General features: G+C 39.1%; 1 protein-coding gene across 6 annotated transcripts in view; it reads left to right on the top strand.

The window, feature by feature from the left end:
• PARD3B (par-3 family cell polarity regulator beta) overlaps positions 1–23,236 on the top strand; it is a 533,875-nt gene that overhangs the window by 424,115 nt on the left and 86,524 nt on the right. For all 6 annotated transcript variants that reach the window (XM_068196079.1, XM_068196075.1, XM_068196077.1 and 3 more), the window contains one exon: positions 14,791–14,901. In XM_068196079.1, coding sequence (XP_068052180.1) covers positions 14,791–14,901 — 111 coding nt within the window. The remainder of the gene's footprint in view (positions 1–14,790; positions 14,902–23,236) is intronic.

Consider the following 23,236-nt stretch of genomic DNA (forward strand, 5'->3'; position numbering starts at 1 on the left):
GTTCAGAAGCACTCATCTGTCCTTAAGCAGTTCTGTAAGACTCTGCAGGAAAAAAAAATCATTCCAGCTTTGGTGCAAAACCACATGGAACAGTATGAGAATAAAATTGACAGGTTCTGCAGCTTTGGGGAGGCCACGCTTTGGGTCCTTGGAAATCATGCTATGTAAGCAAAATTAAGAAGGGTTGGGAGGGGCATGTTTCACGTCACTGGCAAAAACCAACTGAAAACATCAGTTTTTCTAGCTTTGCAGGCTTTAGTGATCTTTAGAAAGTCATGGAAATTGATACATTAGCCTAATTTACATGGATTAAACTGTGTTTTGTTAACAGACTGGAAAGATCACACAGTTTTTGCATTTAATTTGTTCTAGATGAGGGTAACAGGTAGAAGCAGTAGAAAAGTCAGAGCTGTGAGGATCCAGCTCCATAAAGAAGTTTCAAATGTCAGTTCATGAGTTTTGTTCTGAGCTGCTGTTCTGTGAAATGGTAAACTCTGCATCTACTGGGGAATTAAAAAGATGGACTGAAATGAAATAGACCTTTCTCTTTTGGCCTTGCTTCAGGAAAATGAACATTCCTTAGGATAGGCTGTGATTGGAATCACAATGACATGGAGAGCGTGTCTTGAGCTTGTCTCCTAGGCCATGCTCGAATTCAGGGAGCAGCTACTAGAAAAAAAAGGAATGCCCAGGTGGGGGGTTGTTCGTGTCTCTGTTCATATTTGGCTTTGACTAGTTGTAAGTCAAACTGGAATGTGGTGTCAACTAAATACATTTTTAGAAAATGCTGGTAACAAACATAAAATCAACTCACTCATGGTAAAGATATTTAGTGCACAGCTTTTTGCTTTTCAGACTCTCCATTTCACCTTCTGGATATGTCTTGAGCAAGATAAGAACCTTTGGGTACCTTCATTTCTTTACTTTTCCTTTTTCATTTGTTTCAAACACCGCTAGCCACATTAGGTAAGATGAAATTCTCACTCTCCTCTGTATAACAAGAAAGTACCCTATTTGGAACCAGTTTTCAACCAATCTGTTAAATACTAGTGATTTTTGTTAAAGATTTCCAATAGAAGCACTAGGGCATTAGCTGGATTTTACTACTCTGCTTATTTAGAGAATATGCCAGCTAATTGCTAGAGGAAGTATGTCTAAGAGTACAAAAGATGTAGTTGTTAATTCCAGCTATTGTGAGTGGACTTGAGGGAAATGGTTTTTTTCCACATGTACAGCTATTTTTTTTCCAGTTATTGAAATTCAGGATTTTGGATTTGACCACGAGTTCTGCTTTACATTCCTGTATCCTGTTGCCTTTTTTTTTTTTTTTTTTCCCTCCCAGGAATCGCTGGACTGTATTTCTAGTGATACTTGTCTTTTCAGCTGCAGCTGCAAAAGAGACAGTGGTACAAGTGAGACAGGAGGTGGCAGGAAGATGTATGACTGCGGGGAGAGGGGTAAAAGGATTTCCTTTTCTCCACATGGGAAGAAAAACTGAAGCCAGATAACTGGGCTTTTTAGTTATAAGACCACAAGAAAATAGCATCATCGTGGCACTCTAAATCGATAATGCAACTTCGTCTGAAATTCTTTACATCTTTAATGCAGTTCTCTAGATACACAACAATAAGACTACAAAGACAACTCAATTATCATGACAAAAAATGTTTTAAATGTTGTAACTAATAAATCAAAATAAATAGTGGTATAGACAGATCAGATGATGAGTGGTATACATAGTTGATAAATTAGTCTCTCTTTTCACTGTTTCCTATGTAGGAGACCAAGCATACAGCAAAGAAATGGAAATGCAGATGCTTGTTTCACAGTCAGGTTTCTAGTTTGTTTTACAGATTAAATACTTTCAGCTAAATGTAATTCATCAATTGTGATCACTCGTGTGGTGCAATTTGTGTTCATATGGTTGTGGGGGTTTTTAATGCAGTTAATTTTTGGGCCCGTTGCCAAAACATGTTTTTCAAGAAGTGCAGAGTGGCTTCTCCTCCCCTGTGTTTGTGAAGGTAGTTTTTAAACAACAATTTATCAAGTTAAGAAATAGAAACAGTACATGTGATCAGTTGCAGTTCATGATGAATAAGCAGAATGTTCATGGTACTGAATACTGATTGTGTTCAGTAATTCATGGGTAACTTGTAAGCCAGAATTTTTCCCTACAAACTGTTTCATGGACAAAGGCTAATGTCTGATACATTCAGGAGAAACTGTGATTGTATCAAGCACAGTTTGGAAACAGAAGAAACTTAAGTTCATTGGCTGACTACACAGCCTGGAGTAGTTTTTGTATCAACACCATTTAGTTTTTATTCATGCAGTGATACTGGCAGCTCCTGTGGCAGAAATTTTAGAGAGAGAGAGAGATAGAGATAGACTTCATCTGTATTGTTCAGCCTTCTATGCCACTATGGGCTTTGAATTAAACTTTCTTTTTAATCACCCTCATAATCTTTTTTAGAGTAACTTCTTGGAGCTAAGATGGTAACATGCAGAATTTTTAAGGTATCTGTTCTCATTTTGGACTCTTGGTAAAATTAGCACCAGTAGTTTGGTATTGGAGATAGTTGAATGAGTGAATATAACCTTAGGACATGGAGCTGTGAAGGTAGTGAGGAAAGAAGTGAAAGCCTTTGTTGGTGAACAAAGCATTCCTGTATCTGAACAAGAAAGCAGAGATTTTTCCCTACACTGTCACACAAAAATTACCTGTCTGGCAATATAGACAGCAATAACAACCATTTTTAAATAGTGTATGAACATTTGTGTTTGGGAGTCAATGTGTGAAAGGCAAGAAATATGCAAGAAGAAAAAAGTTTTGGGAATCTGGGCTGTTGATGGTGTTCATGCAATTTCAAGGTACATGGTTTTAATAGCCAGCAAAGTAGGGTACTTCATTGTTTTGAACACTATTCTAGCAATTTTCTCTGTCTTTGTCCAGAGAAATGTATTTCTTTATCTGATTGCACCAGAACTACTTCTAAGGTTCAAGAAACAGGAGTGATTGCCAGGTTTTCATTGAAACCTTCCAAAGAAATTTTCTGGCTCACAGTTCATGACCAATGCTATTGCAAACAGATATGACAGAGCTGTGTAATTCATATAATTGACTATTGTGTAATTCATATAATTGACTAAAACTTTTATTCACTTAGTTCCGATATTTATTTTTTATTTATAAAGTGGTACCAAGGAAAGGATTTTAGTACGTTCAGTTTAGCTCATCAGCCTGATGAGACAGTCTGTTGTTTAATGACTGGATGAAACCATCCCAATCCTGAACCATTGTCCTTCAGTTGCCAGAGCCACATTTTGTGAGTATGTTTGAGTCCTTTGTTTTTTTCCGTTATTGATTAGTCACTCTTTCTTGGCATGAAAATAGCAGTGGAATCATGGAGGGTAAGCAGTCTGGCTGCCTGGTTTTTATACATGCCATGTAGGATTGCTCTTACTGAAAATAACCAGTAACCAAAAGTCACAATGTATGAGAGCTGAAGATATTTTCTTAAAGCTTAAACTCAGCCATAACTAATCAATTTGATTCCTAATAACTATTTTCAAAATCCACCAAAAGCTGGTGGCAGAAGAGCTTGGCAAATGCAGGCTGAAGTTCACCTTCCCTGAACATTCCCATTTCCTAGGTCCTGCTCCTGACATTTTGCTTTGTGTCAGGTTTGCTGTACCGAGGAGAATAGGGAAGAGCTTCCTCTTGAGAGTTGTGGTGGAGGTTTTTGCTTAATTAACTGGCAGAGGGTATGTCTGAGAGTGACTCCTTCAGTCCCCGAGTGGTGTTAATTTCCTGAAAAATACAGGGGAACATATTCCCGTCAGTATGTCCACACAACTCTTAGTGATGCTAATGAGAGCTGGGTGGTTGTGTCAGAGGGGAAATTGCTATCTGTGTGCCAGGACTGCATCCCCAGTCACTGAACAGTAGAATTGCATTGTCTCACTGTTTCTTTGTTATGGATCATGTCTTTTAGCAGCTTCGTTGGGTTTTTCTTCTATTGCTGTATCTATTCAAAGCCAAGTTTTCCTAAGAAAACCACAGAATAATCTAGTATCAGTTTTGTCAGTATGCCACATTAAGAGCTGTATTTCTGGGAAAATAGCAGAGGGGAGTTTTGGCAGGTCAGACAGGTTCTTCTAGACTTGCTCAAAAAAATAAAAGGTGAATTTGTTTCAAGCAGATAGTTGTTTGCTTGAAAGCTTCCTTTAGTACAATATGAAAGTGATTCAGCCCCCTAATCCATCACTGGAAGTCTCTGCTACCATCCAAGACACTTAAAGGAATCACATTTACAGTTCTAATTGATAGCCACTGTTTTGACAGGCAAACAGATTTCTCCTCCCAGTGGCTTCATGCAGTTGGCCTCCAGCAGACCTTACCATTAGCACAATTCTACTGAAAAGAATATACAAGCTAATAATAAATCTGTGGGGAAGGATATTAACCACAAGCTACTATGTCTAATTAGTAATGTATAATAGCCAAGGCCAGGGAGGGAAGGTATTATTTATCAGAAGAACTGATTTTGACAGTTTAAAAATGCAAAAACATCTATTATTTGTTATGCCAAAACACATCTTTCAAAATACAGTATATACATAACTCCTCTCTTACTTCGGCATTGTTTTGAATGTTACTGCTTTGTAAAAATGCCAGCTATAGTAAAGGCACAGAGGAGGAATTTGTGTTGCTTTATCTTTAGAAGTCCATTATGAAACCTAAAAGCAAGTAGGGTTTTTTTTTGCCTTTGCAACCTCCCTTGCCTGTTCAAGAACCATCTCTCTCCTTCTTATATCTCCCTTCAAAAGCATCTCTTTACTGTGAATTCTCTTCGTTCAGAATTTATCAAGTACTCTGAGCCTGAGCTCAAGTAAGGCTAATGCATCCTGCTGAGAAAGAGTGGTAGAGATCTCTCTGGAGAAATCTCTCAGCCACTGGAGGGATCTCTGGATGTCCTCACTGCACGTTGCTGCTCAGTGTCTCGGAAGCAAGAGTGCTGGTGCCCAAGACACATTCCCTTTGTGCAGTCTCCAGCAGAAATCCCCAGAAAGAGGTGTTTCTGTAGCAGTGCAGCAGTAGAGCATATGAAAGGAGTGTGGAGCAAGGAGGACGAGAGTGAGTGTGTTGGGGCGAAGAAGGAAATCAGTGAGGAGAGAACTTAAAGGAGATGGGGGGAAATAGTTGAGGGGAAAAAGCAACATAGCAAATGGGCTAGAAAGTAAGGAAGGTGGATATGCAGTGGTAATGGAATCATTGCTCTGAGCTGATCAGTAGAGAAGAGAACAGGACCTTTTAAACTGAGCACATAATTTTTACCCTTTGTGACTCTATTTCTTCATATTGGAATGGATATGATGATACGTGCTCAACATTAACTACTCATTAAAGTCACTACATTCCACAGAAGGGAGCCTTCATGAAGACTGGCATGTTGTCTTGATTGAAACAGGGAGGGGAATTCTCTGTATTCCTGCTATTTCCCAAGGATGTTTTTCCGTGGAGATCTTTTTGGAACCTGCAATGTGCAGGTTTGCTTCATGAAAGTCAGATAAGCCCCAGCAAATCCCCACTGTGACATGTAAGGAGGGGAAGGCACATGAGAAGGTGAACCCTGCAGTGATGAGATGATTAGCAAGTCTGACACCTCAAAATATTATGTCTCTGAGTGCAAATGTAGCAGGTTTTCAGTTTTGTTTTGCAAATGTTGTGTATTTAATTTGCCTTATGCGTTTTGCATCTGCATTTCTGATAATGTCACAGTTCTATGTTGTTTTTCCATAGCCAAGAGAGCTGAGCAAAAAGTTTTGTAGTGCAACTGGAGATTCTCATGAAGTGCATGAGTAGTTAAAATGCTAAGAAAAGCAGTGACTACCGTGAGAGTTATGACATGAGAAAACTGAAATGTCCTTCTCTGACAAACATGCATGATACATACACATATACATGTAATTGATACTTTAGTGAAGTCTGGGGTCATATGGCTGGTAAGTGAAAGAGACACCCAACATAGGAGAAAACCTGAAACAAAAGAAAAAAATGCAGCAGCCTGTTTTTGTCAAGTTTGGCACCCAAAGAGCTACCCTTTAGCTCCCTTCAGTTGGTCTTTTCCCTGTCCCAACTTTAAGTGGTTCTCATCTACCTGCAGAGGGCTGCAGGTGTTGCTGGGATAGGGGTGTGCTGGCTCTCACTTAACTGCAGGATTTTGAAAACCACAAAGTCAGCAAGTGGTTCTGGAGGGGCTGCTGGCAGCATCAGCAGACTGCACAGCCACTCTGTGTCTTCTACTTTGCCTTACTGACTGCACCTTAGGTAATAGGTTCAGTCAGAAATTGCATTTATATTTTGCTGCATGGAAAAGAATAACAAATATCCAGAAAAACTGATAGCAACCCTAACTGCATGTTTCTTTTCCCTTTGCCCTTCCCTTCATAGTCCTGAGACTATGAAATGGAAATTAGGAAAGCAAAGTCAAGGGCTGGTTCTTTCCTTTTGTTTTGAATGTGGAGTTACCACGCCCAAGATATGGATGGGATTATCATGTTCCCCTGGGGTTGGCAGGTTGCCATTTACAGACCCCTTCCAGGGAAGGGACAGCAATGTCTCACCGCAGGGCTTGGAACAGAATTAGTATTTGCTTCAGAAGAAATTACATGCTTGTAAAGAGAAACCAGGAGGGGAAAATAACTGCTGCTCTATGGAAGCTGGGACAAATAAGAATATACGGGAATAATTTCTTACTTTGGTAGAGGGTAATTCCACAGTCTGGTGGACAAACGGGCAGTGCTTGTTGCATTGGACAGACCATAAATTGATTTTTTTCCTCCTTCTGATCAAGCTTTAAATCACAGCTGTCCTTGTTTACTGATTTTTCTTTTGTGATATATGTAATGTAGGATGCAGAATTTTTGTCCTCGTGACCAAAAAGACTAGCAGTGTGGTCACTGGATGATTAAAACTTAATTTAATGGAAACAGGTGCATAACTGCCATTGAACATTACATTTTTCCTGGTCAGGTAAGAGAAGTACTGACCCCTTTTCATAAATGCTACCTCCAGGACTCAGACTACCTCAACAGGTTTTCTAAAAATAAGCTCCTTGAAGTATAAAGAATGACTCTTCAAAGCTGCCTTCTGTTGTCTAGGTTTACATAATAGTTGATGAGAGTTATTCTATTCCATTGGTTCAGCAGATGGACTTTGTGGGTTTACACTTCAGCTTGAGTGGTCCAAGTCTTAAGGTGCCATCTCACTCCCTTGGGTTTTGTCTTTGGTCATTTTTTATCCTGCAGAAGTAAGATTTTGCAAATGGTACAGATGAACAAGAGTGCTCTACTGGTAAGAATTTACTAGTACCTAATTATCAGAATGAGTTACAGTAACTCACCTCTATCTTTTTAAGAGCAGGTTCTACATTTAAAAAATAAGGTTATGGGGGGCTCAAAGACTTTGGGAAGATGGGTGAAAAGATTTTGGGGGCACTATTTAAATTGCCTCCATTCTGCAATTTCTAGGCAAAAGATCAGCCTCCTGCATGTCACATGGGAAACAGCATCCAGTCTTTTTTCTGGTACTGAAACACAGATGATATTCTAGGCAGTGACACCAGAAATGAAGATTTTCCTTTATTGCTGTCCACATGGTTGATACTCTCAGAGTAAACTTTAAACTTCACTGTGTAATTTAGGGCTTCTGTTTGACATTTCATTTCTGTGTGTGACCCTCTCCACTGAAGATTATAGATTATTTACCTGTGAGGTGTTACAGCAGGAAGCTTCTTAGAGTCAGTGCTGGGAATTCTTTCAGTAGTCTTAAGTCTGTAAACAATGTGATGATCCATGCATTAATACAAATGTGATTAAGTATCTTTTCTCAGCTTTGTTTGCTTTGTTCTACTGATGCCTACACGTTACATAATGAGTAGCATGTACAGGGTCTGCATTAAAGGCAATTTCGCATTGTAGCAGAATTCATGGCAAATTTATTTTCCTTTTAGGAAAACTTCAGTGGGGAAAAAAATTGCACTGTTGATTTATTTTGAATGAACTCGCAGAAGTCTTACTAAGTGTGCCATGTGGATAGCTCCTTGAAATGCTGAGGGTTAATACTCTCTGCTCTTAATTTCAAATTCCAGATAAATATGGTTTCAGCTTTGATCTTATCTGGACTAATTCTTTGTCACTGTACTAATTAATTCAGCATGCTGCAGAAAAGATGCTAATTTGGGCATCAAAGAAATAAACGGGTGGGGGGAGGTTGTGTTTAATCAGAGTTCTTAAAAGATAAGTTTTACTCCCATTAGACTGGTACTGGAAGTTGTCATTTTAGTCTAGCTCCAGCAGTCCGATACAGTAAATAAAAAATAAATTTAAAAATACAAAAATGCCACTTGTTTGCTTAATTTTGATTTAACAGGAGCATAATAAGGTGGATCTTTTTTCTATTTGCAATTTCTGCATAACTTCTCTCTTCCTGCTGATCATAATAATTTTAACTCTGATCACAGCATTAGCATAATGTGGATATCTCCCAAAATAATCTGAAGATAGCTAAATATGAGGATACTCACATTCATGAAGTTCAGCTGCCTTTGTGAAACACAAATAATAATTGTAGAATAGCACACTTGGACAATTTGTTCCATGTCTCCACTGATGGAATAAATCAGAGTTTAGGTCATTTTTTCCCTTTTCAGGCGAGCTGGCTTTGGTTGCCTAAGCTGCCCTATTGTTTGCCATGGAAAGCTGCTGGTTTTGCTGCCCTGGGAGTGAGCCCTAGTAGTGGGAGAATAGGGAGGCAGCAGACCAGCTGCAAAATTCTTTCCTGCGAGCAAACCTCACCAAATCAAACTAAAAGTTGTTTTTTTCTTCTTTATTTCCCAGTTCTCTTTCTAATTTACCCAACAGTATTGGTGTTGTACAGAGCACTGTCCCAGAATTGGAGGCATTCCCACCCAGGAGCAGGGAGCAGCAGGGGCTGAAATAACCCTCTCCTGTGTTCATCGTCTTATTGGCACCTTCCTTTTACCCTGCCAAAGCAGGGAGATTGGGTCCAAACCTGCTCCTGGGCAAGGCTTTGTCATGAGGAGGTTTTGCTGTAATGCGTGTTGTACACTTGGAGGGGCATCTCCATGTTGCTGGGGCTAAATCCTCCACAGAGGGAATGGGATCCACTCTCTGGAAGCAAGGGGCTGGCAGAGGACCAGGAAAGGAGATGCTCAACCCCTCCTGTCCACAGCCCCCCAGAACCGTGCTGCCCTTTTTCCATGTTTTACCAAAACAGTTCTTTTCTTTTTGTAGTTTTTTTAGCTGTTGCAAAGCTCTTGATCCCAATGGTGTAATACTCAATGGCACGCTTCTGCCCAGTAAGTAAACATTTAGTAACAAACCTTTTAGGTATTTAGAGAGCCACTAAAAATGTGAAAGATGTATTTCATTAATGCTGCTATTAACATAAATGTAAAATGAGCCTGGCCTGTAATCACCATCAAGTCTGATTCACTAAGGATCTTTACAGCAATGTTTAATACTCTGTAAAAGTGTATGTATGAAAGCAATTAATCAAAGCACAGCACTGCTTCTAGAGTATTTCTTCCACCGTAAAAGCTGAGTGATAAAATAACACACCACAGTAGTTGCAGTTAATAAGCTTTTTATAGTCCCTGTGTGGACCTGAAAATCATACCTTATTAGTATCTTTATCTTTCTTTCTCACTTATTCATTCTTACTCACATTTAAATTTAATTCTAAGAGTTATTTCTAGCCTTTCATAAGGGACCTGCTTTAATAATCTCAGCATTTTTCCCCATTTTGCTGTGAAATGACTTAGAGTCAGAGCTTTTGTTATATGTACTTTACAAATCACTCTGGTTTCTTACAGATCAGTTCTGGAGATGTCAAGATTTTCTGACAGTGTTAGGCCTTGTGTCTTGCTTGATTGTGTCATGGGCTCTCTTGAATTCTTTTCCCACAGATGTTTGTACTTTCATTATGTACCTTGTTAGCTGTGGTGGAACCTTCTCATCTTGGGCAACTGAATTAGCTAAGAAATCCAAATTGCTGCATTTAGTCAGCAAGCAGCTTCAGGGTTCCACCCACCAGATGTTTCTGCTGCTTAGAAGTCTGGGACTATAGACCTGCCTGCTTTTTAATCCTTGAAGCAAATATCAACACATTTGAGATCTGGAAGCCCACGGCTCCACATGGAAATGAAGTGTTGCCATGACCACAGCTTTAGGTCTTGCATGCAAGACATTTATCCCAAGTAACAGAGCAGGTCTGTAGTAGGTTTGTTTTCATTTTTATCCCATAGAATCCTTGGAAAGAAGCATACATATGCTTTAATGCTATAGCAAATAAAATGGCAATAAATACTGCAAGACAACATATATTTTGTATTCAGAGACTTTATTTCCTTAATGTTTCTGAGGGGAACAATTTCAGTTGTTTGCAGGGCACCCTTTGAAATTAATAGAAATAGGATAATGCCTCACTCTTGCACAGCATATTTTCAACAGCTGCATATGGGCTTTTCCCAAAAGCACAAAGCACTCAAAGATTTGTTCACATAAAGAAGAACCCTTTATGTTTTTATTTACAGGAAAACTGTGCTCCGAGTAGTTGGAATATTAACTTTCCCAACTGAAAAGTATTCTAAGGTAAACAGGGCTGTAACATCTATAACAGTGCTTCCTTCCCAGGCATTTACAGTGAATAATCAAAGAACTGGGGTACTCACTCAACCTGGGAAGGCATGGATTTATTTCCTTACTGTCATTGCAATGACCAGTGGCTTCATTTGACATAAATTGATTATAGATAGCTATAGAATGAGAAGATACAGCTGATCCATTTGTTTTCAGGTCTTCTAGTTCTATTTCTCCATTTGTTATATAAGGTTTTCACAGTAATGAATCTGTCAGATATTAAGTTGAGGCAAATTTGACTGTGCACAGTATAGCAAAACAGACATTTTAAAAATTTGTGTACCATACAATTTTTCATTAATGTTTTTATTCTGCTGACAATAGTATTAATATGGAAGGCAGATTTTACCACAGTCCAATTATTCATTGCCTGGAGAATTGGCATTTTCAAATCCTAAAGCCATTCATAGAATTTTAATATGGATATGATTAATTCCATGGTATAATTTGACAATAGATTTTATCCTGTTCTTTTTGAAATCAGTGGAGGCCCTCATACTGTTATCAATGATAATATGACCAAACCTAATTTGATCATGCAGCAGGTACTCTTACTAGCCTTTTTTTTTTGTTGTTGTTCCAATAAGCAGTAGAGACTATTAAGCCTCACAAACCCATGCAAAATTACAATGGCTGGAAGTTCATTTTATCATCAGAGGCCTATGGCAATTAGAACACATCAATGAGCAGACCATAACTTTTAGGACAGGGTGTATAAATTCAGGCAGTGATGATACTGGGTTCTTTGTGCTTTAATGTGTATATTGCTTTTCTTAACAGTGTTAAATTTTGTGCTGCTTTTATTTTCTAATATTTGTGCAAGATTTTTGTTAAGGTGGAAAACATAATAATGAGAGAATGGAATGGAAAACATTAATAATAAGAAAAATGATGTTTATGATATAGCAATGTGCAGAACAGGCCAAAAAAAATAAAAAAAACCTACGTCTGAATATTTCCCTAGCCTTGAGCTATATGCTGCATACTTAGTATAACAAGTCAAAATTGTAAGCCTGTACAAATCCTATCTGAAGCAAAAAATTACAAAGAAATAGTCATAGAATCATATAATGGTTTGGGTGGAAGGGACCTTAAAGATCACCAGTTTTGCCCTGCCATAGGCAGGGACACTTTGCACTGTCCCAGGTTACTCAAAGCCCCATCCAACCTGGCCTTGAACACCTGCAGCAACTCCAGTTTCCCTGGGCAACCTGTTCCAGTTCCTCAGCATACTCAGTGAGCAATTTCTTCCTAATATCTAATCTAAACCTACCCCTTTTCACTTTGAAGCCATTTCCCCGTTGTGCTATCACTCCTTGCCCGTGGCAAAAGTCCCTGTCCATCTCTTTTGTAGCCCCCTTTAGGTACTGGAAGGTTCAATAAGGTCTCCCTAGAACCTTCTCTTCTCCAGGCTGAACAACCCCAGCTCTCTCAGCCTTTCTTGATAGGAGAGGTGTTTCAGCCCTCTGACCATCTTTGTTGCTTCCTCTGGACTGACTCCAACAGCTCCACATCCTTTTGTATGTTGGAGGCCCCCAGAGCTGGATGCAGCACTCAGGATGGGGTCCCACGAGAGTGGAGTGTAAGGGCAAAATCACCTCCCTCAACCTGCTGGCCACACTGCCTTCAGTGCAGCACAACAACAAAAGTTGTTTTCATCAAGACCAACTCATTATTCCCAGTTTATAATAACACTGAAACTTGCCAAATTTATGGCAAGAGCAGCTCTACCAGCAAACGGCACTGTTTTTATAAGGCTTGTCATGTTGGCAGTTATTGCAATCAAAATTGTCATTTTATTTTATTTAAAATGTATTTCTCCAGTAAGCAAGAAATAATATCTAGACTTGAAAGGGACGCGTGTTAAAGACTTTTTTTTTTTACATTTCTCTTGAGTATGCAACATATCCAACTTCAACTCCCTGCAGCAATACAAAATGCCCAAGAATAATGTTTTCAAAATCAATACGTGCTATAGTCGAATATGAAACTCCACAAACCTATAATTGAAACTGTGAGAGAAAAGCAGGCAGCTTGAATATAAACAAAGTACCAGAGCTGGATTATGACCAAGATGCAAGTGGTGATATGGCCTCCTGAGAAACCTGCCATGAGACCTTCCCAGCATGGGCAAGTGTCAGAAAGCAGGCGTGTTTCAGGAGCAGCCTGCTGGTGCTCATATCCAGGTGATTTCTTGTTTGGCTGCCTGGCATCTCTGTAGAGAGTAATATATGCAGAGTTTCATTTGGCTTTTCTTTTTTACCTGGGTAATTTCATACCTGTGCACCCAGCTTATTTTGTTTCTCCTCACTCTATGTACAACCTCTGTCTCTCTCATGTTTCCTGACTGCTGCCTTCACTGCCACCACCACCTTCTGATGAGGTGAGTGACTCCATTCCCTTGGAACTGCTGGAACTCAAAAAGAAGCAGTGAAATCAGTGTGCTGCTCTACACTCAGAAAAAGGAAAAGCGTAGAAAGTATATTCTGTATTTCTGGAAGCACTGAAATGAGTAGGGACCATGAAAAAAGAACTGAAGATTGTTTGTAGACAAGGTGTGTGTATATTTTAAGCAAAGGATCCCTCAAAGAATGCAAGACATCATCTATCTCTATGGTGATGCATAGGAAAAAAGAAAAAAACATGGAGTCTCTCTGCTCCCCAGCACATTCTATGACAGAGGCACTATAAAGCATCTCATGTTACTAACTGTAGTATTTGCCCTTTTTATTAGTACCACATGCTATGTGTCTGTCTCTCACATCCATCATTCCCTTTCCAACCAAATTCTTATTGTCTGGAAAACTTGCTGCAGAGTTCCTAGGAACTTCATTTGACTACAAGCTAAGAATTATTAATTAAATTCACAAAAAATTTGGATCATTATCTTATGAGCCCAACTGTTTGCAAAATTTCTGCTTTTTCTGTGGAGAAACATAAAGTCAATGATTTACAGCTTAAGTATAGTCACAGTAGTTCAGCTGTTCCACTTGAGGCAGTTTGGGCTGACATGAAAAATAAGAAGGGTGTAAGAAAGATCACGGGGCCAATGCTGCAGACTTTCACAGAAGAGTTTGCAGTTTTGAGTCAGAGTAATTAGTTTGCAATGTACTATATTTAATCAAGAAGTAATTACTTTTCTTTACATTGTTGTCGTGCATACAAGGACACATTAATTTGCAGGGGAAGACACAGGTTGATCATTTACTTGTGGAACTGAGAATTTTAAATTCCTGCAGAGGAGGGAAGGTTTTTTAACTTTTTGTTTGGTCCATAATTCATGAGTGTATTTGACCCCAGTATTCTATCTAACTCCACAAGAAATTAAATGTAACTCCCCGGTTCAGCCACCTTTTATAGGCTGGGTAAAGGAGACTTGTTATGCATATTTGTACAGTGTATAAAACAACAGTGCAAGCCCCAAACCCACTGGGGCCTCTGGAGGACTTTCACAGCATAAATATTACATGATAGTATATTACTAGGCAGAAAGAAAACCCCAGAAGTTTATAAAAGAGCTCTTATGAACTTTCTAGGTTTGTACTCTTGGAGCAAAGCAAGATTTTATTCTTTCTGATTGCATCCTCATTTAAAGACAAAGGACAGTAAAGAACAAATCCTAAAATTACAACATCATGGATGAGAGACAGTAGTTACTGGTAAGAGCAAAACAGTGGCCCAGTCTGGGGGCTGACACCACAGCCACTGCAGCTGACTTTCAGAGAGCTGTTGTGTGGCAAGAGGAGCCTTCAGCCACTTTAAAATGTGCCATTTTAATATTTCAGCTTTGCAATGCCCTGCACTTCAGCTTTGATGGGGCTTTTCAACTAAGTTTCAAGCAATAACTTTCAAAAGTACAGGGTCCAAATCAATTTGTAACCAGTCCTTCCTCTTGCATATGGCCCAGGTAATACTGATAACATATCTTGCAATGTGGGAAATTTATGAGTCACTAAGATATAAACTTAGTGTTTTGATTGCCTAAAATTTCTGTGGTTTATGATAGATAAGTACTGTTTTTTCTTCTGTAATTATTTCCACATGACTCCTTTGATATCTTAACAGATTTGGAAAGAAGAAAGAAGATAAAAGTGGGAAGGCAGATCAGAAGGGGACTCCAAAGCAAGGCGTGCTTAAAGAGGAGGAGCTGGAGAAAATGAAAGATGAGCGTGAAAGGTGAGTAAATGGCAGCAGCATCTTTGTTCATCAAGTGAAAAACTTCAGAGCAAGGGGTTTCCTGAAGGAGCAGCCAGCCAGCCTGTCCCATTGTCCAGACAATGCCCACTGCAGTCAGGTCCAGCAAAGCCAGAGCATTAGGCTAGTCCTGGCCGAGTCAGAGCTGCTGTGTGACAGGAGCTTGTTCTCCTGCAATTTCCATGAACTTCACTGTCACATTCAAATCCCAACTTCTGCTTTAACTGATGAAGATCAGTTCCTTCAAAACCTATTTCACCTCTGCCCATTCCCAAGGCCAGCTGACTTAGTAGTAACTTTCTCCTCTGCTTCTCTACAGCAAGAACCTCCTCCCTCCTCTCCTCCTCTCAAAAGTTTTTGCCATTGTTTTACAGCACTTCAGATCTCTTTGGCTTCAGCTGGCTGTGCCATCACATAGTAGTTTTTGTACTTTTCTAGACAGTGTTTGCTGGTAAGCCACATGTTGCAGAAATATGTATGCAACAAATGTTGAATATGCGGAGGAAACCTGAAAGAAAGCAGGTTTAGATGGTTAAAATCAGTCTGCAGAGGCAGGAGTCTACCAGCAGTGGGTTGGGCAAGAGGGGCAAGGCAAGAAGCTGGCTGAGTGCCTGCCTGGAATTGCTGTATTTCTGAAGTAAGACCTGGGAGTGTGTCCTGTTCATAAAATACACTTTTCTGTGCCCAGTCTTAGTGAATTCCTTATCTTTACAGATTATGAGATTTTACAGTTTTCTGCTTTTCTCCATGTCTATTCTTCAGAAACCAGAAACCTTTTGTCAGTGTCAACAATGTTCAGAAAACTCCACTTTCCCTTTCCCCAACTCATCCAGAAGTACTTTGTGTCCTGAAAAAGGTCTTTGTTTCCCTCTGATGGCTTCTATCAGAAAAGTTAAAGAGACCATAGTTGCTGACTCTCAAGAAGTGTCTGCAGATGCTGTAAAACTTTACAAGTTGTAGTAATACATTTTGTCAGGGCAAGCAGAAAACTTTTCAGAAGTCTCTTCCCTTCACTGGAGCATCCTGCTCCTGGGAGAAGGAATGGAAGCAGATGTGGATCCTTTTGTGCAGTGTTTCCACACGGGTCAACCTCTGTGGTACTGGTTAGTGCCCAGGGAGAAGACACCCTGCTTTCATTTGAGTCATGCAGTGCATGGTCAGCCCTATAAATGGTAGCTAATGGGTTTGATTGGGGAAAAAAGTCAATCCAAACCCTTGAAGTCTGCTGCTAATTTTTACTATTTTAAAAGCTAGCAAGGTATCTAGTTACGACAGCACTGCTAGTGGATATGCTTAGCCAGTGCTTAAGTATTTAGTTCATCTAAGTTAAGTAGTGTCAGGAGAAACTTTGTACCATTTGTTTTAAAATTTCTGTGCCGTGTCCTTGATTTTGCCAGATTGATGAGTGCCTTTATATTAAACTGCTGACTCCCAATTTGGATACTGGCAATTTGAGAGGTATGTGTCCTTCATTTTAAAGAAGCCAGTGTCTTTTATTAGGATCCTGGCAAGCTAAGAAGCATGTATCCCATCTGTTAAAGGGCCAGTGTCATTTACTAAAATGTTGGCAGGCTGGAAGGAATGAACCCTTCTGTCTAGAGGTCTAGCGTTCCAATTGGACACGAGATAATTGTTCTTAATATTTCTTTAGCGTTGTGTGCTTTTTTTTAATTACAGTTACTGATTGACAGTAACTTGGTACGGCTGCATTAGAAACTGGCAGCTCAATGTCTTCATCATCCTGGTTTCTCTAGTAATGATTTCAGTTTTGACCTGGAAGAGTTTGTGACTGAAATGGAGAACAGCAGGTGTGTTGAGAAGTGGATGAACCAAGGTGATATTTTTAACTCACTTATTTGATTCTTCTTCTGTAAGGCACAAGAATAGGAATATCACACTTTTGTATCAGGTAGTATATCTTAGATCTCTGGGGGATTCAAATTAATTTTTTTTTTTTAAATCACATAAAAATAGTGATGAAATTTTCCCTATGTTATCCTCAAAGGAATGCAACACATGCTGTAAAAACAAGCAATTTGCTTCAACTTTCTAAATGAAGTAAGAGTATGGCTGTGTGTTTGTCCACATAAGACAACCTACAGGCTTACTATTGAACCCTTCTTGAGCTGGTCATAAGATAGAAGAGGCTCTTTTTGTTAGAGAAAAATTATATGAAGAAGCTGCTTTTCCTATATGTGTAAAAACTGTTTGGGAAATTGATTAAAATCACTAAGGAAACATTACCTGACTTGAATGTAGATCAGTCCTTTTGCTTAGTTGTTGACTGTTCACCTAATGATGATGCTCAGTAAGACAGTAAAGACAAGGTTTATAGCTCTGTCCCAAGATTTAGTAATTCTGTAATGTAATTCAAGTCCAAGATTTTAATGCACATATTGGCAAAGAAAACCTTGTGGCACATTCACACCATAGATCATCTGCTCCTATGACTTCACTAGCTGCAATCCTGCATACTTGGCCTCGTATTTATAAAACTGAAGCTTAGTAGAACACATTCATATTTTCAGACCTGTTCTTGTTGAGTGAAATGAGCGTATGTTAAAACTACAGGGGATATAATAGTAGAAAATACTAGAGAAATACAGCAAGTTTTGTCCCCTGATACCTGTGATCAAATCCTGTATTTAACAGCTTGAACAGGCTAAAATTGCTTTTCTAACATTTAGCCTTTCTAGAATAACTAAAATGCATATCTAATTTTACTTTTCCAAGATTAGCTGTATAACTAATTCTTGTTCAGATCCTCAGTTCAATTATTACAATCCTAAAGTCTGATTTTTTGCTTAAACAGTTTTCTTAAATGCTGACTGCCTACCTGATTAAAAGATACTATGATTTTTCATCTGACTGTTTGTTTTCTTTTTTCCAAAGGCCATGTTGTCCATTTTGGACACTAGTGGAAGAGGTTAGAGTAGTTGATTTTTTGGGCTGGGTGTGACAGGATTAATGATCAAGTGCTTTTCAGCATCTTAGCAGCTGTGGAACTCGCCTGGTTTTGGGTGTTGGTTTTGCATGCAATATATGCTTGGCATCTCTCCAAAAAGCAGAATACTGTTCCAAGATCTCAGCTGAGAAATATTTTTTGGTAGGAAGTGTAATTTCAGTTTACAGGACTAGGCTGTCTCTCATCGTTTTGCAGAGTTTTTTGATTGGTATTGGATAGGCACAACAATATTTCACAAAATCCCAGGGATAGGCTTTCTGTAAAGACTGCAGCCTTCTTACAGAAATTTTGACAAGCTTTAAACATGCAAAAATGTCCGATGCGTTCAGTGCACAGTTATGGGCTGTGCAGTACAAGCTCAGTGACTCTGGTTCTGATGGGAAACATCAGCTCTTAGGTAGGTGTGCTGCATGAGTGTAAGCCCATCATGCCTGGAACAGGTTGGATTTCCTGCTTGCACAGAGAAGGAATTGAACAGTGCATGTGCAACAAGTCTGGCACATCCAGAATGTGTTAGAACTAGTGGGCGTATGCAGACAGAGTATTCAGTGCTCGCTCTATAATGCAGATGATTCCCAAAAGGACAGGATTTGCTTGCACTTTGGTCCTCAGCATAAATTTCCCTGGCAACTCTTTTTATGGGCTGCCAAATTTCAGATTTGAACCTCAGAAAATGAAAATAAATTTACTATTTTGCTAGCCTAGTAATTTCTATTTCCATTCCACATTGTCCCAGTCTCAGTTTGCAGTACTGTGCTGCAGTAGCTGCAGTTCTCTGAAGCATCTCCACATCCTGCACTGAAATGCTGATTTTTTTATTTTTTTTTTAACTGCTTGTATTCCCTAGCAATCCCCACCAAGATCAAGGTCTCATTGTGTTCATTGCTGTTAGGGAAGCTTGGGCCTGACCTCAAGCAGTTGCAGTTGAGGTGGAAGACAGAAAATCTGACAGGAAAAAAAAAGTGTCCTCTGGGTAGGAATGTGACATGCAGGCAGTGCAACTGCTTGTCCAGGTTCCTAAAAAGTCCCTGTCAAGCTAAGAATTGATTCCAGACCTCAGCCCCAGGCTTCCTTTATTTTCAAAGCCAATACTTTATTATACGACCACTACTTCTGCAAGCTTCAAGTAGTGAACAGGAACTTTGGATGTTAGGCATTCCTTCTTTAGTAATAGCCTTATCTGTGTCCAATTGAATATGAATTCAGTGCCTCCTTTAAATTATTTTCTTCTTCTCCCCTTACCTCCTTCAGTTTTCATTATGCCAAGGTGATGCAATGTCAGTGAATTTTGAGTGGGAGAAGACAGGAGCCTCAGTTCAGGAGTATTGACTTAACTGGGGGTACAGTTCTTTGAGGTGGTGGTTTGTCCTTCCTGACACAAGTCACATGCTTCATTGGACTGAGGCCTTATTTTAAATAAACTCATTGTTTTGTTCATGCTTCAAAGAGTTTGGCTGTAATCAGGCATGTGCTCTAAAGGTCGAGAATCTGCCCATAAAAGGAAGAAACAAATGCTATATCTGAGGGTTATTTTGATCAAGCTGACTCAAATCTGTATTTTTAGTATGTTCAGTGTAAATTACTCAGAATTTATCATTTTAACGATAGGATGTTTGCTACATTATTAAATACGGGAAGAGGCCTTGTCTTTTCATTCCCTCAGAAAAAGATTTCATCCCTTCCTCCATTTCTTTCCCACTCATTTAGGGTTCTTTTAATTTTCTAACATTTGAAAGTCATTGTAAAATGAACTAGATAAATACATTAGATGCATGAGCTTTACACAGCATAATTTGTTTGCCTTTTAAATGCAAATAAAGTGACTATCAATTGAAAGAAAAATATTTTTTCCTGTTTCTTTAGTATTATTTTACTGCAATTTTCCTACTGAGACCTAAATCTCTCTTCCAACAGAATTGAATGCTTACTTGATATTAGAGTAAAATTTACAAAATGAAGCGCCCTGTCAAAAATGAGAAGGTTTTTTTAAGTAGCATGAGAGTTAGTTAATGAGGAGGCACTCCATGTGAAAAATAATCCTCTGCACATTTTTGTGGGAGTAGTTTTGTTAAAACAGTCTTGGTTTTGTAGTCCTCATCGGAGTTAATTGAGGAAAATTTTTAATAGTATTGAGGTTTGAGTAGAGTGTTAGAGAAGCAGAAGGAATATCTGGCCTCTGCTTTCTCAATGTATGAACTGAATGCTTAAGTTATACTGTATCTCAAATTGGGGTAAAACTAAATGGTTTCAGTTTTTATATTAAAGACTGACTTTTCTTTACTTTTTAGAAACCTGCCAGCAACTGAAGAGTGTTTCTCTTTCCTTTTCAGCCCTGATGCTTGTTGCCTGTTGCCATTGTTAAAAAATCAATACCTATGTTTTTGATACTTGGCAAACAGAGGTTTAATTTTGCAGCTGCAAGATCCCTGCATGAAGGGATGCAACTTACAGAAATAAAAACATTTAGAGTCCACTTAGAGAGGAGAGAGTACTTGGGAGTGAAACTTCATTCCCTTTCTGTCAGCATTTGGTTTATTATATTTAATTACAAACTGTTTGTATGTTACTGGAAACCAAAATGAAAATGAGACTAGATGGCTATATGGCAGTATGGTAGAAAAGCCAAATTGCTTTGAATCAAAAGTTGAAATTCAGACTGTTCAAAAATCAAAGTATGATTTTTTTAAATGCATAGTGCATCTTAGCGCACGTTCATACATGTGCACGTTGTTGGCGACCCCATGTAGCTTTTGTTCCTGTGCATTCCACCTGCCAAGTCTAAAAGCATTATTATAGCTGTTTAAAGTTCATATTGATCTCTGATGAAATGTTCATAATTGCTATTCTCACCATTAAGCTTTGTGCTAAACCAAATGTTTTTGGGACACCTGAGCTTGTGCATCAGTATTTATTAAGGGTTAATCCAACATGGTAAATCTATTCATTGAGTATTCCTGACTTTACAGCACAGCTAGGTCCTGTGGTTTAGACAAAATAAAGTGTTGGATGTGATCCCAGTTTTAATACTCCCAATTTATTATAACCATTGAACCCTGATCAGATCACGGATTGGATTGGATCCCAGTTTTTTAAATGTCCCAATTTATTGCTGGCTTGCAACCCTGATAAGAATACATATTTGATTAAGGCTTCAGTTTTCAAAAATTCCAGTTAATTACTTTTAGATTCTTATTAGATCATAGCCATATAGTATGGTATGTTGAAGTTATGAAAAAATTACTGGATGCTGTTGCACAGGTCAAGGTCATAGTTTCATTTTGTGCTGACAGTATGAAGTTATCAGATTTCTGTTTATTACTGTGGCAGCACTTGCACTGGACAGGAGGACAGATTAATCCCAACCCATTGATTCTGAATGATTCTCATTTTAGATCTGCTGCTGCTCTGCATACCAGAACATGTAATGAAAGCCTACCATGGAACACTGGGAGATTGAGTTATGAGATGGAGATTGAGATTGAGTTTGAGTTTGGTTATGAGTAGCTGAGGTAGATGGATCTCACCTACCTTCCACAGGTTTTGTTGTAACATTTAGAGCCAGATAGCAATTTCTGAGCTGTTTCATGTGGCTTTTTTTACTGCTGGAGGACGTTTTTAAGCATTAGGTCTACAGTTGGTCCTAGATTGTCCCAGGTTAAGAACATTAAGAACTGATAACAGAGTGGCACATGGAATTGGCCTTTGTCTTTTGCTATCACAGCGCGATTCCAGGCATTGCACACTGATAGAAATAGAACTTCTAGATGTCATAGCTGTGCTCTCAAAATGTAAGCATGAAATTCTCATCCAAGCCATTTAGCATCCTTGTTTTGCTCATCGTTGAGGCACTGGTGTGATCTGGAGACACGTTTTCACAAGGTGTGCCACCTGTCCACCTAAGAGGTCAGAGCAGCTCAGGGACAATGGCTTAAATGGGCCAATGCATGGTTCACTTCTGTATATATCAGAGTTTTATTACTTCATGGTTGTTTTGGTTCTTTAAACCTGAAATGCTGCTAGAAACTTACAGGCCAAACTAATGAAGTGAAACTGGCCCAGGTACAAGCCAGCCATGCAAAAAGAGTGCTTTCTAGGAGATGGATGATCCTGGCCTAGGGATTTCTTTGATGCAGTACTGAATGTAGGTCAGCTCTTGCCCACTTCGGAATCAATAAAAGCATAAGAATTACTTGGAAGCAGCATTTCATTCCTTGTCCTTCCATTTGTGATTTATGACAATCTATCATAAATCATTGACATGCACTTTGAAGCAGTGCCACAGCACAGAATTCCTTTTCTCAGACTCCCTTAGCTACTACAGCATAAAAATGAGAATGCAACTCGTGGGGATAGACAGGCAGGAAATCTGTTTGCATGTGTAAATCTCCATAGTGATCTTAAACCAAAATACCTGAAAGTCTTAAAGCTTTGACTGCTCAGGCAAAGCTTAGTTTTGCTTTCAAATCAAGGAATGTTAATTAGAAGCAACCTGTGAATCCCAGACTAACAGATGGAGACTGTGTTCCTGTACTGAGAAATTCTGTTCAATAGGTTCTAGGTTCAGTGTCATGTGTAGAATAAAGAAATGTGCATTGAATATCATATCACATTAAGCTAGGTTTGTTCCTTCCACTACTAGGATTTCATTCAAATGAAGGCATAATGTTTATGCAGTTGCAGAGATGGTTGTTTGAACTCATGAGGTGTCACTAGGAGGTGGAGCTGCAAGTACCTATTCGGGAGATGTTCCAATACGCCCTTCCTGACAGAGGTGGCCCCGGGGACTCAGTAGGTGCCAGTTTTCCTGGGTCTATCCCGAGTTGTGTTACTGCATGTAATTGTGATTGTTGGGTTTTCATGAGGTGTCAGATCAATGTTGTGTGCCTTCCCATGGTGATTACAATGTCTCTGGTATTTTTCTTAAGACAGTGTTACCAGTCCTCAGTGGTTTTGATTGATACCTGCTACAGCAATTGCTGGAGCTGAGTAAGTCACTGGCAGCAATTCAGTTCATAGGTGGATGTCTCCGTCTCCCCATAGCTTTTCTGCAGGTGTACTGTGGTTACTTTATACTTATTCTCTGTTTATCTGATGATCTTCTCTGAAACAGTTTGATGTGTCAGGTGGAGTGGTTGGAGGGATGACTATGTGGCTTTGACTGCAATTGGTATTGTGTGCATTCCTGACATTAAGATCCCAATGTCTAAAGTCTACGCAAAATTAAGTCTTCTTTTCCAAGAGTATTGTTATTTTAATTCTCTTTTCATGACTGTTTGTTCCAGAATGAGTTAATCCTCACAAAAGGGACTCAGGTATGATATGCACAGCACCTTACATATCTTTTTAACACCA

This window comes from Anomalospiza imberbis, chromosome 7 (genome assembly GCF_031753505.1).
Source record: "Anomalospiza imberbis isolate Cuckoo-Finch-1a 21T00152 chromosome 7, ASM3175350v1, whole genome shotgun sequence".
Lineage (NCBI taxonomy): Eukaryota > Metazoa > Chordata > Aves > Passeriformes > Viduidae > Anomalospiza > Anomalospiza imberbis.